At 42.2% G+C, this 16,815-nt stretch overlaps 1 protein-coding gene and 1 non-coding gene across 2 annotated transcripts in view; both read left to right on the top strand.

Annotated features, from left to right (window-relative positions):
* The first annotated feature begins 7,834 nt into the window (after positions 1-7,834).
* Positions 7,835-16,815, top strand: part of CEACAM20 (CEA cell adhesion molecule 20) — a 46,627-nt gene continuing 37,646 nt past the window's right edge. The window contains 3 exon segments of the mRNA XM_057710882.1: positions 7,835-8,105; positions 16,510-16,563; positions 16,566-16,685. Of these exon segments, the coding sequence (XP_057566865.1) occupies positions 7,835-8,105; positions 16,510-16,563; positions 16,566-16,685 (445 nt within the window).
* Positions 13,629-13,735, top strand: LOC130839439 (U6 spliceosomal RNA). The gene has a single exon (XR_009049837.1). It is a non-coding gene; the product is annotated as a U6 spliceosomal RNA (small nuclear RNA).

Here is a 16,815-nt window from a genome sequence, read left to right as displayed (position 1 = left end):
GAGGATCTGAGCTAGAGGAGGAGACGCAAGGGAAGCAGAGGTTGGAGTGATGCGAGGAAGGAGCCGTGAGCTAGTCTAAGGAGTGCAGATGGCCTCTAGAAGTTGGGAAAGGCCAAGAAATGGTTTCCCCCCAGCACCCGAAGGAATGCAGCCCTGTCAAGCCATCTTAAATTTCTGACTTCCAGAACTGTGAAATAATACATTGGGGTTCTCGTAAGCCAGGACGTTTGTGGCAATTTGTTACAGCAGCTGCAGGAAACTAATACATCAAGAGAACCAGATGCAAGCTCTGTGGCCTTTTATGACCTCACCAGGAAAGTCGTGCAGCATCCCTTCTGTCTTCCACTATTGGTCAAAACAGTCCCAAGCCGGCCAGATTCCAGGGGAGGGGTCATGGTCTCCACTTCTCCATGGGAGGAGTGACAAAGAATTTGCAACCCTTTTAATATCTTAACAACCTCATGTTGAAAGCATATCATAATCTCTATTTATCAGATAAGGAAGTGGAGCTCAGAGAGGTCTAGTGATTTGCTCAAGATCACTCAGCTGGAAAGTGGTGACCCAGGATTCAAACCCAGAGCCCACACTTGGAAACATTTTCAGTTTGCTTTCTGAATCAATATGTTCAGAGCCCTCTGCTTCTGGAAGCCAGGCTGCTAAACGTCTCACTTCCTTTTTTTTAAGATTTATTTTATTGAAGTGTGGTTGATTTACAATATTCTGTTAATTTCTGCTGTACAGCAAAATGATTCAGTTATACACACACACACACACACACACACACACACATATTCTTTTTCATGTTCTTTTCCATTATGGTTGATCACAGGCTATTGAATATAGTTCCCTGTGCTCTACAATAGTACCTTGTTGTTGTTTTTCCATCCATTGTATATAATAGCTTGTATCTGATAACCACAGACTGCCAATCCATCCCTCTCCTCTCTCACTTCCTTTATTCCTTCCCTCCTAAGTGGATCTGGCCACGTGCTGATCACACATGATTCTAGTGTTAGTTCAGACAGACCAACCTCAATTCCACATGTATTTTAGGAGAACAAACACTATGGAATAAAGACTTAAGAGAGCTAATGGTGTATAATAAAAAGGAGGTGAATCACCTATTCCAGATAGGAGAGTAACTGGAGCAGACAGAACAGGAAGTGAATGTAAGCTTGATATCCTCTGGTAGATGAAAGAGTATTGGAAATAGGAAGCCAGAGAAGCACAACCGGAGGCATTTGTTGTGAAAAATATAACAGCTGAAATGAAAAGCTCAATACGTGGGTGTCATTAGTCAACTTTTTTTTTTTTTTTTTGGGCACACAGGCTTAGTTGCTCTGTGGCATGTGGGATCTTCCTGGAGCTGGGATCAAACCCGTGACCTCTGCATTGTCAGGCAGATTCTTAACCACTGCGCCACCTAGGAAGCCCCGTGGGTGTCATAGATTGCAGGCAGCTAAAGATGAATACGTGAGCTGCAGTGTCAGGTCAGAGAACCTTCCGTGAGAACTTACCTGGTCTGGAAGCAGCAGTGAGGAGCAAGGGGACCACCCACCCGCCTCTAATCATGTTGGCAAAGAGCTGTGGGAGAGAAGAAAATAGCCACCCCTAGACAAGGCTACAGGGAAGGGATGTTCCTAAGGGGGAGCAGGTTTCCTTTGGAGCAAAGAGAAGGCAGAAGAGGTTGCCTTCTGTGATTTTGTTGGCACAGAACCTGGCTTTCTGGGAGCTCAGTGGAAAGGTTTCAGGAGTTGTGGTGAGAGGTGGGAAAGCTGGGGGCAGAAAATAGACCTTGCTGAGTCATATGGGGATTAGAGTGTAGCAGATGAAGGGTGATCTAGGCTTCCAGGACCCCTTGCGGTGACAACCAGAAATTGGGATGAAGGTCAGAGTTCGTTCTGGTGGGTGCGAAGTTTTGGAGAGAGGTGGCTGTCGAGGCTGTGGGTTCTGGGGCTGGTGAGGGGTGAGAGTCTGTAGTGTAAGCCCTGACAGTTAGGTTTTCTCTTTTTTTGTAACGCAAGTGCCTGATTTAAGCTTTGATTGCTGAGGCACCTGGACAAAAAACATCACCAGCCACGCAACTAGATAAAAAGCCAGACTACTCACCCCTGCCCCCACCCCTCCAGACTCCTTTGTGTTAGAGATCTTGGTTGGTTTCCATAACTGACCATTTGGGCCACTTGTGTTTTTCTCTTCCCGTGCTTTAAATTCACCAGCAAAGAGTGAACCCACAAAAGCCTGCGCCTCCACCCTTGACCCCAATGAAAGCAGAACCCCAGGCCTGTGCTGGCTCTCCCCCCACCTCTGTTTCGCTACCCATGACCTTACTGTGTGGCCCCAGGTGTGCTGTGTAATTTCCAGGACTTGTAATAAAATGTTTCCCCCCAAGTTTGCTGAAGGATATTGCTGAAGGGCGTTTTGCAATCGTAATAAAAACCACAAGGACCAGTCTGACTGCAGCATCGTTGTCGATAGGCAAGACCCGCTCACAACACAGTCTGAGGGGTTTAGGACACACCTGCCTGGCTACCCCTGAGTCCTCCAGTTTGCTGGGGTCCCCTTGCCTTCTAAGTTTTAACTGTAATTACAAATACGAGAGTGAATCAAAAATCATCCGCACTCCAGGTATATTAAAACTTCTGTTGGCCGCACTGTCTTATCAGCGCTTTCCGTTCAAGGCTACTGTCTGCCCAGTCACTGCTGTGCAGGTGTGCACGTGTTACAGCAGTTCATTCGTAACTGCGGTGCGAGCAAACATGGATGCCCCACTTGCGATTTGCATGAAAGAAGAGCAGTGTGTAGTGATTTTTTTGTGGTCTGAGGGTGTACCTGGTGCTGTTATTTATCGAAGACTGTGTGTGCTGTATGGAGAAAGTGTTTTGTTGCGAAGAAGTGTGTATGAATGCATAGAGAACTTCAAGGAAGGTTGCACAAGTGTTAGCCATCAAGAAGGAGCCGGACGCCCGTCCATGTCCACGGCTGATGACAACATTGAGCCTACATGTGAAATGATTCTGTCGAATAGATGAGTGACAGTGGATTATGTGGCAAATCATTTGCAAGGTAGCCACGGCTCAAAGGTTCAGCAATCAACAGTGCTCGTTACAGTGAGTTGCTTATTGAAGAGCTGAAGCCTAAACTTTGGATTAAACGCAGAGGACTGCTATCCAAGGGCGTTGTGATCTCACATGACAATGCATGTCCGCACACTTCTGCCCACACTGTCGAAACTATGCAAAAACTTTGTTTTGTGGTGTTAAAGCATCCTCCCTATAGTCCTGATTTTGCCCCTTTGGACTTTCACCTGTCTGGTCCCCTGAAAGCAGCCCTACGAGGATGAAGACAGCAGTGCATTTGTGGCTTGCAGCTCAGCCTAAAACATTTTTTAATGAGGAAATACGAAAGCTTGTTGACAGGTGAACAAAGTGTATTGAGAAGCAAGGAGATAATGTCGAAAAATGATGTATTTATCTTTTCTAAAAGTTAATTAAAATAAATTCTACAGCCAGAGTGTGGATAACTTTTGACTAACCCTCGTAGGTGTACAACATAATGACTTGATATACGTGTGTGTATATATATATTTAAATGTATTTATTTATTTATTTATTTATTTATTTATTTATTTATTGGCTGCATTCGGTCTTCATTGCTGCACATGGGCTTTCTCTAGTTGCAGTGAGTAGGGGCTACTCTTCGTTGTGGTTCGCGGGCTCCTCATTGCCAAGGCTTCTCTTGTTGTGGAGCACGGGCTCTAGGCGCGTGGGCTTCAGTAGTTGCTGCACACGGGCTCAATAGTTGTGGCTCACGGGCTCTAGAGCACAGGCTCAGCAGTTGTGGCGCACGGGCTTAGTTACTTACTGGCTTAGTTGCTCCGAGGCATGTGGGATCTTCCAGGAGCAGAGATGGAACCAGTGTCCCCAGCATTGGCAGGCAGATTCTTAACCACTGCGCCACCTAGGAATCCCGATATACATATATATTGCAAAATGATCACCACAGTAAGTTTAGTTAACATCCATCACCTCACAGAGTTACAATATTTTTCTTGTGATATGAACTTTGAAGACCTAGTCTCTTAGCAACTTACAAATATAAAATACAGTATTGTCAACTATAGTATAGCTTTATTTCTTAATATAAAAATAATCAGAGCTAACAAAAATGTCCAATAGTCTAACATTAAAATGTTAGTTAAATTATTTTGCATCAGTAGAATACTCTGAAGCCATAAAATGAAGTTATTGAAGAATGCTTAATGACATAGACCATGTCTGTTTTATTACCCATCTTTAATCACACTCGTGAACATCTTTTAACGTAAATAAATGTTCCGCTCTAATTTGACTTTTCAGATTTGCAAAATATTCCATTAAATGGATTTACCACAGTGTATTTCATGAATACCCTATTTAGGTAGTTTCCTTTTTTTTTTCTTGCTATAAACAGTACTTTTATGATTAGCCCAGAAGTAACTATTTTCATATATCTGTAATGATTGTCTTAAGATAAATAGAAGAGGCATTGTGAGTTCAAAGAGAATGTGCATTTTCCTGTCTTTGGACACATCTTGCCTAATTGCTCTCCAGAAAGCTTGCCTCAACCTGCGCTCGCCTTATTCTTGACAGTAGTGAATGCCATCATTTAAAAATTGCAAGTCAGTGATTTTCAAACTTATTTTTTCCTTTGTTTTCTCCCCTACTGATCAGGTAATAATATTTGTTAACTTTCTCTGCCGCTTCACCCCACTTCCCAAGCAGCCTGCAGACTTGGAAAACCCAGGGTCAAGGTGATTAGAAAACAAGTTTTTGTTTTTTTTTTTTAAATATTTATTTATTTATTTTGGCTGTGCCAGGTCTTAGTTGCGGCACGTGGGATCTTTAGTTGCAGCATGCAGGCTTCTTAGTTGTGGCATACGGGGCCATTGCCCGACCAGGGATTGAACCCAGGCCCCCTGCATTGGGAGCACCGAGTCTTATCCACTGGACTACGAGGGACGTCCCAATTCAAAAGCAAGTTGCTCTTTCATCATCTCTAGGCCTTTGAACCTGGAAATTGCTGCCACATAGAATCTGAAGCAAAAGGCCACCTTTACCTTTATCTTGTTATCGCTTGTTCAGATAAACTCCTGTGCACAGCCTTCAAGGCTGTCCAATGTCATTACCTCCATACCAGGCTTCAGGCACCTAAGAAAAATTTACCTAGAAACCAGGCTTGTGCCAACAGTGCTACAACCCCACGTGGGACCAGCAATGCATGCCAGCCACACTAGTGGTACCTTTTTTTTTTTTTTGACCAAGGCAAATAGTTTATTTTATAGTCTCTTTACATAGATTCCTTAGAAAACAAAAGATGGCTGCTAATGGTTTATTGGAAGATGCAATCTCAGGGAAGCCAGAGAGAGGGGAAAAAATCAGGGAGGCAGGGAAGGAAAAGAACAAGTCCAATGTGATGTAGTGTGGAACTGCAACAAAGGAAACAGATTTGGTTGTTAGGTCATGTAGAATGACTCTGGAGAGGCTGTGTGGAACACTGCATCTCAGGAGAGTCTGCTGAAGAGATTTGGGCATTTATCTGAGCTCTTTCCCGTCTCTTGTATTTTATTGGTCTAAATCAAAGAAACTAACTCCTGGAGACTTCTGGATGACTGCTGAAAAAGCGAGGGCTTCTCTTTGTCAGTTGGTGATGTCCGTGGAGGTTCCCTTTGTTTTTCCACCAAGGAATGGCCTTTGCTAAGGTAGCTCCTAGCAGAAAGCAAGAAAAGTAGCAGAAGCCAGGGTTGGGGGAGGTAGCTGGAGGGAGAAGGCAGGATTTGGACGGTGCTTAAATTGGTTTTGTTACTAGTTCATCTGTGAAAAGAGTGTGTGTGTGCGTGTATGTGTATGGTTGTGCAAGTGACAAATTCAAAGTTATACATGGGTATGATTTCCTAACAGAGGCCTATACACAAGGGCTATGAGTAAATGTAAACGTGCAGGGCATGTTGTCACTGTAAAAGTTGTTGCAGAGCCTAAGAGGGGAATCCAAATCATATCAAAGCTGAGAATCCTTTAGATGTTTCCATGGGAGCAAAGGAGATTTCAGTGTCAAAGTTTCTGGATGGCACTATTGGCATGAACCTAGAAGGAGTGTAGCTGAGAGATGGTTGTACTGATATGAGGTCTTTGAGCATCCTTTTGAGAAGGTTGACCTGTGGCAGTAGCCTGAGAAGATGTAACCAAAGGAAAATTCAAACAAACAGTCCCCACATCCCACCCCAGTAGTGGTGCCTTTCGTGGCACAGAGGACCTCTGGGACAGTGGAGGCTGCCCTGCCTGCCCTGGGGGCACAAGACCAAGTGCCTCGTCAGCAACTGCAGTGCCAAGTTGCACTTTCTGGCCTTGGCGGCGTTGGAGCTAGGTAGCTGGATTGTTGCAGAGCCTGGAGGAAACTGCAGAATTAGTGAGACCCCAGCCTGGTGAAAGTGGACCCTCCTTTCCCCTCTCCAGGTTTCCAAACCCCCAAGGCCCTAGGGCACTTCTAACTCTTACTGGGAAATCTGGGGTGAACAAGGGTGGGACTCAGGGGGGAGGACTGATGAACTGTCTTTGGGGATGAGGGGAAACCAAGGACACTGCAGGGGAGAGGGGCTTCTCAGACACTCTGGCTATTCTTCTAGGCCTGGACTCTTTGACAGGAGGAGGCAGAAGGACATCACAAAACCATTAGACCATTGAGGCATCACAGAAACGTGGCTAGCCCCTTGGAGGGTCCCTGCAGAGGGAGTGGGCTTTGGAAATGACTCCATTTCATGGGCAACAGCTACAAGACCATAATTCCTGATTTTCTTCCCCAGTCTCCTGTGCCCCCCTGCAGCTTCACATCTCAGGGTATAGCACCTCCATCCTTTCAAGTGCTCATGCCCCAAACCTCAGAGCCATCTCTGACTTCAGTCTCGCACTCACACCCCACATCCTGTCAGCAAATCCTATTGGCTTCAGATCCCCAGTCTCACCATTTTTCAGTTTTATTGTTGCAATCATTTTGGTCCAAATCACTGATGTCTGTTGCCTGGATTGTTGCAGATATTTCCTATCTGGTCTCCCCTGCTTCTGCCTTGTCTGGAGTTGCCACGTATAGCTGCATGAGTTGTGCACTGCACACAGGTGCTGGCAACACTGTTTGTGTTAACTATAAGGTGAATGGTAGTTCACTCTGTGGAGCTGAGTAATGTAGCAACTCTACCCTCGGACTCCAAAATCAATTTACTCTACAGCCAGAAGAATCATTTCAGAACAGACGGCACATCATGTTACCCCTTAGCTCAAAAGTCTCCAGTGGTTCCCTAACTCTCTCAAAAACAGTTCTTACAATGGTCTACAAGAACCTGAATGAATTGTTCCCAGCCAGGGCTAATACTGCCCCCTAGTGGGTATTGGGCAATGTGTGGGGATGTTCCTTGGTTGTCTCAATGCCTTGAAGGGAGGGTCAGAGGTGCTGGACTATTTGCATTGCACAGGACAGTCCTACATGATAAATGACTGTCTTGCCAAAACTGCCAGTAGCACCTCTGACCTTATCTACTTACCTCTCTCTCTTTTGCTCACTCAGTTCCAGCCCCACTGATCCTTCTGCTGTGCCCTCAAAACAGCAACCTTACTCCTGCCTTGGGGCCCTGACGCACACTTTCCCCTCTCTAACTGTTGAACTCCTATAAGTGAGCATCTGAGAGGGGCTGATTCTAGTGCTGAATGCTGCTAAGACGCTGCGTCCTCCCTCAGCCTTCTTTCTGAGCTCCTGCAGCAAGCAGGTGTCTGCCCAGTGGACCATCACCTCTAACCCTCCCCGGGCCATGGAAGGGGACAACACCATCCTTCCTTCAGATCTCATCTCCTACAACTGGTTTCGAGGAGCAACCACTTCCCAGGATACCCGGATCCTTAATTTTAAATTCATCAACCATGGCCACACTCCAGGACCAGCCCACACTGGCCGGGAGACAGGCAGTGCTGATGGTTCCCTGACCATCACTGATGTGCGAGTGTCGGACCACAGAATCTACACCCTGCAGCTCATCTCTGTGGATGGGACCAGTGGCCATCATTCTATGCTACTTGACTCTGGTAAGGGCATTCCTGGGGGGTGGGGGGCTGGGGGTGGGAATGCTCTCTGGTGGCGCAACTGGCAATTGTAAGCATTTATTAAGTGCTTTCTGTGTGCCTGATGCTCTACCCTCTGGAGATAAGATGTTATGGGCCCCTCACCAAAACTTTCAGACTAGCTTATGAACAGGGAAATTGATGTTCAAGGATGCTTAACAACATGGCTGTGGAGCTGAGATTTGAACCCAGTCTCTGCTTAACCCTAAAGGCCATGTTTTTGAGTACTGCCTCAGTGTTATCATACATAAGTAATATAATATTACACCCTCCCCTTTGTTAAAGTAACACACTCTTAACATGTTCTTCTTCTGAGGAATTATTTTGTATCATTTTCTGTACTAATACTTAATTTTACATAATTATCACATAAAATCCTTTGTATGCAATATATAAAGAGTTCCCACAAATCAATGAAAGGGAAAACGCTTCAATAGAAAAAGCAAGTGAAAGATCTGGATAATTGGTATGCAGAGGAAGAAATGTAAATGGTCAATAATGATATGAAAAGATGTTCAATTTCACTAGTAATAAAGGAAATACAAAATAAAGCAAGATACAATTCCTCACCCACAAGGCTAAGTTTTTTTTCCAGCTTTATTGAGGTGTAATTGACATAAAATTGTACGTATTTAGGGTGCACAACATGGTGATTTAATATACATAGGCATTGTGAGATGATTGCCACAATCAAGTTAATTAACACATCCATAATGCATGACAGATTAACACATAGATGCCTTTGTGTGTGTGTGTGTGTGTGTGTGTGTGTGTGTGTGTGTGTGGTGTGAGACATTTAAGATCTATTCTCTCAGCAAATTTCAAGTATACAGTATTATTGACTATATTCACTATGCTGCAATTAGATCCCTGGAACTTATTCATCCTAAAACTGAAAGTTAGTACCCTTTGACCAGCATCTTTCTATTTCCCCCACTTCCTCAGCCCTTGACAACCACCATTCTATTCCCTGGTTCTATGAGTTTGTCTGTTTTAGATTCCACATATACGTGAGATCATATGGTATTTCTCTTTCTGTGTCTGGCTTATTCCACTTGACAAAATGTCCCCCAGATTCATCCATGTTGTCACAAATGTCAGGATTTCCTTCTTTTTTTATGGCTGAATAATATTCCTGTGTGTGTGTGTGTGTGTGAAGTTTTATTTATCCATCCATCCGTTTCCATACCTTGGTTGTTGTGAACAATGCTTCAGTGAACATGGGCATAGTTAACTCTTCAAGATTGTGATTTCATTTCCTGTGAACAGATACCCAGAAGTGGGATTGTTGGATCATATGGTGGTTCTATTTTAAAATTTTTGAGGAAACTCTATACTATTTTCTATAATGGTTGAACCAATTTACATTCTCACCAACAGTGTGCAAGGGTACCCTTTTATCCACACTCTCCCTGACACTTGTTTTCTCTTGTCTTTTTGATAATAAGGGCTGTTAAAAATTTTAAATTGTGGAAACAGACTCATAGACATAGAGAACAGACTTGTGGTTGCCAAGGGGGAAGGGGAGAGGGAGAGGGATGGACTGGGAGTTTGGGGTTGGTAGATATAAACTATTACATTTAAAATGGATAAACAGGGAGGGTTGGGGGGGAATGAATTGGGAGATTGGGATACCAAATTGTACGCTCTAAATATACGCAGTTTACTGTATGTTAACTGTATCTCAATAAAAGTTCCAAAAATAAAAAGTAAAAGAAATAAAATGGATAAACATCAAGGTCCTAATGTATAGCACAGGGAACTATACTCAATCTCCTGGGATAAACCATAATGGAAAAAATATAAAAAAGAATGTGTGTATGTGTATAACTGAGTCACTTTGCTGTACAGCAGAGATTGGCACAACATTGTAAGTCAACTATACTCCAAATAAAATACAATAAAATTCAATAAAATAAAAAATTTTTAAGGTGTGATACCAGTCAATGTTGTCCGGAGCATGGAAAGTGAGCCCTCCCAGGCATGGTTGATGAGGGTGTAGGGATACTTTAAAAAATTGAAAAAATAAAAAAGGGTACAAAGAGTGTCCATGCCCTTCACCCAGATTCATCTATTGTTAATACTTAACCCCGTTTACTTTATCATTTGTGCTTTCTGTCTCTGTCTCTCCCCTTCCTCAGCCCACATCTAAAAGTAAGTTACAAACATCATGACCCTTCACCCCTAAATACTTCAGTGTGTATTCTCTAAGAACAGGGATATTCTCTTACATAAACACACTTCTGGACTTCATAACTTTACAGGGATGCAATACTTTTATCTAATCACCCGTCCATATTCCAACTTTGTCCATTGACACAATAAAGTCCTTTTTAGCATATTTTACCCCATCCAGTACAGGAGTACAGGACCCAGTCTACAGTCAGGTATTGCATTTTGTGTCCCCTCTCTTTAGCCTCTGTTAATTCTGGAACTTTCCCACAGCCTCTCTCTCTCTTATTTTTAAATTGAAGTATAGGTGATTTACAATGTTGTGTTAATTTCTGCTCTACAGCAAGGTGATTCAAAGTGTGTATATACACATTTTTCATATACTTTTCCATCATGGTTAATCACAGGTTATTGCATATAGTTCCCTGTGCTCTACAGTAGGACCTTGTTGTTTATCCATCCTATATATAATAGAATGGAAAAACTCAAATGGACTCTTTGGCCAACCCAATAGTTTGCATCTGCTAACCCCAAAGTCCCACTCTATCCCTCCCTCACCCCCCTCTCCCTTGGCAACCAAAAGTCTGTTCTCTATGTCTGTGAGTCTGTTTCTGTTTCATACATAAGTTCATATGTGTCATATTTTAGATTCTGCATGTAAGTGATACATACGGTATTTATCTTTCTCTTTCTGACTTACTTCATTTAGTATAATCTCTAGTTCCATCCATGTTGCTGCAAAAGGTGCTATTTGTTCTTTTTTATGGCTGAGTAATATTCTATTACTCCATATTCCATTACAAAGAAGTACTATATCTTCTTTATCTATTCATCTGTCAATGGACTTTTAGGTTGTTTCCATGTCTTGGTTATTGTGAATAGTGCTGCTGTGAACACTGGAGTGCATGTATCTTTTTGGATAATAGTTTTATCTGGGTATATGCCCAGGAGTGGGATTGCTGGATCATGCAATAACTCTATTTTTAGTTTTTTGAGGAACCTCCATACTGTTTTCCATAGTGGCTGCACCAACTTACATTCCCACCAAACAGCATGGGAGGGTTCCCTTTTCTCCACACCCTCTCCAGCATTTACTGTTTGTAGACTTTTTAATGATGGTCATTCTGGCCAGTGTGAGGTGGTACCTAATTGCGGTTTTGATTTGCGTTTCTCTAATAATTAGCGATGTTGAGGGTCTCTTCACGTGCCTCTTGGCCATCTGTATGTCTTCTTTGGAGAAATGTCTATTTAGGTCTTCTGCCCCACCGCCTCTTTTTATCTTTAATGACATTGACATTTTTGAAGAACATACCCCCCCCTTTACAAAATAGAACATTTCTCATTTTGTGTGTGTCCAGTGTTTCCTCATGATTAGATTGCAATGGGGCATTCTTGGCCAGAATACTGCATGTGTGTTGTGTCCTTCTCAGGGCATGTCCATCAGTCATTGTTGATGTAATTTTGATCACCGAGTCAAGGGTTTTGCCCAGTTACACCACTGTATGAGTACTGTTTTCTTTTTCCTCCCTTGCCACAAACCAGCATTCTGTGGAAGACACTTTAAGACCATATCCTATCCCTCATCGAAACTCCCTCCGAGATTTAGCATTCACTGATGATTCTTGCTTTGGAGGTGTTTACTCAGAGGGTTGCAAAGATGGCTTTCTAAGTCTGGCACTCTCTCCACATTGGCCAGTCAGCACTTGGAAATTCCTCTATAAGCAAGAGCCCTCTCCCGGTCTTTCCTATCTATCATCTATCATCTCTCTCTCTCTCCATATCTAACATCTACCTACCTTCCTACCTACTTATCTATGTATCTACCTGCTTATGTATCATCTATCTAAATCTATCTGTCCATCCATCTAATCTAATCTATCTATCCATCCATCTAATCTGTCTATCCATCCATCTAATCTATCTATCTATCTATCTATCTATCTATCTATCTATCCATCCATCTATCCATCCATCCATCCATCCATCTAATCTCTCTCTCTCATTATCATCTCTATCTATCTATCATCAGTATGGACTCAAAAATTTCTATTTTTTAATAGTTTATAACTCATCACTGTGCTTAATATTTTGGTACTTAAAATATTGTAGATTTGGCCAGTATGAGCCTCTTTAATCTTCCTTGTGTCATGCCCCTCCCCCCTTTTAACACCTCTTTCCTATCTGGCATAAGCTATTTCAGGCTTACGTCCATATCCTGCTCCAGTCCGGGATCAACCATTTTGGGGAGAGGAGCCCTGGTTCATTTCAGTGGAGGGTGGTATTAGGGACCAGGATCAGGATGCACTCATTACTACTGGGATGTCTTTGTTTCTAGGACATTTCAGAGAGCAGAGCTAGGAAACATATGCATGTACACACACATACATACACATATACACACCTATACTCATACATTATATACAAGTGCACTTATGCACCCATATACATAAAATTATGCATATTTTCAAAATCATGAGTTTACCACAATGCCTCAAATTCCAGGTTCTTTCTTACCTTCCTCCATTCCGTACTTGTTTGTCTCTTCTTCCACAGTGAGAACACTGGCTCCCAACAACATTAGCACATTTACTTATTTGCTCAATTTAATAATTTTCTCAATGTAATACATTTAAAATATTTTTGAATTGCTTCACCTATACCACCACCACCACAAAAATCCTACTAAAACGAGTTTAGAATTTATTTGCAGTTCCCCCTGCCTAAAAGGGAGAGTATATAGTCAAACAATATGTTTGCAAATTATTTGGGTTGTCTTTCCCCCACTTCCTCCCTTGCTTTCCTTGCAGTATGATTTTTTAAAAAATATTTATTTATTTAGCTGCATTAGGTCTTAGTTGCAGCATGAGGGATCTTCACTGCGGCATGCAGGATCTTTAGTTTTGGAATGCAGGATCTTTAGTTTTGGAATGCAGGATCTTTAGTTGCAGCATGTGGAATCTAGTTCCCGGACCAGGGATTGAACCCCGGCCCCCTGCATTGGGAGCACAGAGTCTTAGCCACTGAACCACCAAGGAAGTCCCTCCCCTCAGTATGATTTTGGTATTCGGTTGAAATACAACTAAATTTATTTGCTTTAGTTTGCTTTTCAGTTTTGTTTCTCCCTTTTCCAATTCTTATTAATTTCTTGAATATGTAGAATAGTAACATGATTCCAGTAGTCAAAACTACACAGAAAGATGTACTCAGAGATGTACTCAGAGTCTCTTCCACCCTTGTGGGTAGCCAACTTCATTGTTTTTCTGGTTTATCCTTCCAGGGGCTTTTTTGGTGTGTGTATAAAAATAAGCAGACATGGTGCTTGCTTCGGCAGCACATGTACTAAAATTGGAACGATACAGAGAAGATTAGCATGGCCCCTGCACAAGGATGACATGCAAATTCGTGAAGCGTTCCATATTAAAAAAAAAAATAAGCAGATATATGAGATATATGTATGTTTTCTTATTGTCTCTTTTTTCTTAAACAACAGATAGTGTACTATAAATGCTCTTTGTACTTTGTTTTTTTTTTTTTTCCACTTTACAGAATGTTTGGGAAATCAACCCATATCAGTTTACAGAGCTCTTCCTCATTTTTTAAATAGCTGCATAGTACTCCCTTGTATAGAGAGATACTGTAGTTTATTCAGTTGCTATCCTATGCTTGGGCATTTAGGTAGTTTCCAGTATTTTGCGATGACAAACAGTGTTGTGACAAATAACCGTGTGCACATTTGTTTTCACATTGTTGGAAGTATTTCTTCAGGCTAACTTCCTAGGAGTGGGATTGCTGGTTTGAAAAGTTAATGCAAAATAACCAGCGTTGGCGAGGATATGGAGAAAAGGAGCCCTTGTGCACTGTTGCTGGGAGTGTAAATTGGTGCAGCCACTATGGAAAATAATATGGAAGTGCCTAAAAAAATTAAAAATAGAACTCCCTTATGATCCAGCAATTCCACTTCTGGGTTATTTATCCAAAGAAAAGAAAAACACTAACTCAAAAAGATATATGCACTCCATATTCATTGCAGCATTATTTACAATAGCCAAGATATGGAAACAACCTGTGTCCATTGATGGATAAACGAATAAAGAAAATGTGATATATATGGAATATTAGTCAGCCATAAAAAGAAGAAAATCTTGCCATTTGTGACAACGTGGATAGACCTTGAGGGCATTATGCTAAGTGAAAGAAATCAGACAAATACCATATGATCTCATTTATATGTAGATGCTAAAAAATTTCTTTTCAAGCTAAGCTATAGCTATAGAGAACAGATTGGTGGTTGTCAGAGGTGGGGGGGGTGAAATGGGTGAAGGCAGTCAAAAGGTACAAACCTCCAACTTAAATAAGTCATGGGGATGTAATATACAGCATGGTGACTCTAGTTAATAATGCTGCATTGCATATTTGAAAGTTGCTAAGGAAGTAGATTTTAAAAGCTCTCATAACAAGAAAAAAAATGTTTTGTAAGTATTTGTGGTGATGGGAGTTATCTAGACCTGTTGTGGTGATCATTTCACAATATGTGCAAGTATCAATCATTATGGTATTGAGTTCTTCCATATTCTTGCTGATTTTTCTGTCCAGGTGTCCTGTCAATTGCTGAGAGTGGTACTGAAATATCAAATTATAATTGTGGATTTATATACATCTCATTTCAGTTCTATCCACTTTTTCTTCACGTATTTAGCAGCTCTGCTGTTTAGTTGTGCGCACAATATACAGTTGCTATGTCTTCCTGGTGGATCAGCTCTTATTATTACATAACGCCCCTCTCTGTCCCTGGTAATTTTTATTCTGAAGTCCACGTTATTTGATATTAATATAGCCAATCCTCCTTTCTTTTTTTTCCCCTTGAGATGAGAGCTCTAGAATTTACTCACTTTACAACTTTCGTGTATAACGTACAACAGTGTTAATTATGTTGTACAGTACATGTCTAGCACTTATTTATCTTACCACTGGAAGTTTGTGCCTTACTCCTGCTTTCTTCTGAATAATATTTGCATGTTACACCTTTTTCCATCTTTTTATTTTCAAAAGGATTATATTTGAGTTTCTTATAGATATTACAGAATTGGCTCATTTTATTATTTTTATTTTTACTGGAGTATAGTTGCTTTACAATGTTGTGTTAGTTTCTACTGTACAGCAAAGTGAATCAGCTATACATATACATATATCCCCTTTTTTGGATTCCCTTCTGACTTAGGTTACCACCAGCATTGAGTAGAGTTCCCTGTGCCATGCAATAGGTTCTTATTAGTTATCTATTTTATACATGGTATCAATAGGGTATATACGTCAATCCAAATCTCCCAATTCATCCCACCCCTCTTCCCTCCTTAGAATTGGCTCATTTTAAAAATACAGTCCTTACTGGAAATTAAGACTCTTGTCAGTTTTCTCTTTTATAAACAATGATGCCCAAAATATCTTTATACCTAATTCTTTGCACACATTTTCATTTCAAAAGTGGAACCGCTAGGTCAAAAGGTACATATGCTTTAAAGCTTTTGATCTGTATTGCCAGAAAGAGGTGGGTTTTTTTGTTTGTTTGCTTCAGTTTTGTTTTTTGTTTGTTTGTTTGTATGTTTGTTTGTTTTTGGCTGCGTGGCTTGTAGGATCTTAGTTTCCCTACCAGGGGTGGAACTCACACCCTCCTGCAGTGGAAGCTCAGAGTCTTAACCACTGGACTGCCAGGACGTCCCCAGAAAGAGATTTTTACTAATTTGTAATCTAGGTATAAGAGTCTTCACCTGTGTTCCAAAGCAGGTCCTCAGGGTGACCCACAACACCTGAAATTCGATGCAAATACATGTGCGTGTATGCTTTCTGGGGAGAGGGTTGGGATCCCCAGATGTTTAAGGACCTCTGCAGTGAAGTGGGTGAATCCTTGTTGTGTGTCTGTGACTCTGTGTGTGCGTGTGTGTGTGTTTCCATTAGAGGCTGGCACCAGGCACGTTTACCTTGGGACCAGAAAAGGCAGCAGTGGGGTGTTTCCGAGGCCGAGGGTATTTTCTGCCCCTGATAATTCCTGGAGCTCCAGATCCCCTCCTGTCCTGTCATCCTCTGTTTCTCCTCTCCAGAAAAGCTGCAGCAGCCCCAGGTGGCAGCCCAGAACCTGGCCCCAGTGGAGCACATGGACGCCTTGAATTTGACATGCGTCTTCCCAAACAATGACGTGACAATCGGTGGTTTCAGAACCTCGAGGTGATTCGAGAAGGAGATGGACCAGCAACCTCCAGGACGGCAGGGCCCTCACCATCCCTACAGTCACACGAAATAACTCTGGCATCTACCACTGCCAGGCCAGGAACCACCTGGGATCCAGGCTCAGTGAAGCCCTCGTGGTTGATGTGGCCTGTGAGTCTGGGTTTCCCTGCCCCATAACAGACCCACCTCTGACCTGCACAGTACCTCCCGCTCAACCCTCCACTGGTTCATCCACTGTTTATAGCTTAGAGCAGGGGCTCTGCAGACTGCCTGGGTTCAA

This window comes from Hippopotamus amphibius, chromosome 16, assembly GCF_030028045.1.
Source record: "Hippopotamus amphibius kiboko isolate mHipAmp2 chromosome 16, mHipAmp2.hap2, whole genome shotgun sequence".
Taxonomy (NCBI): domain Eukaryota; kingdom Metazoa; phylum Chordata; class Mammalia; order Artiodactyla; family Hippopotamidae; genus Hippopotamus; species Hippopotamus amphibius.
Note: the sequence above shows the minus strand (reverse complement) of the source record. Positions and strands in the feature narration are given on the sequence as shown.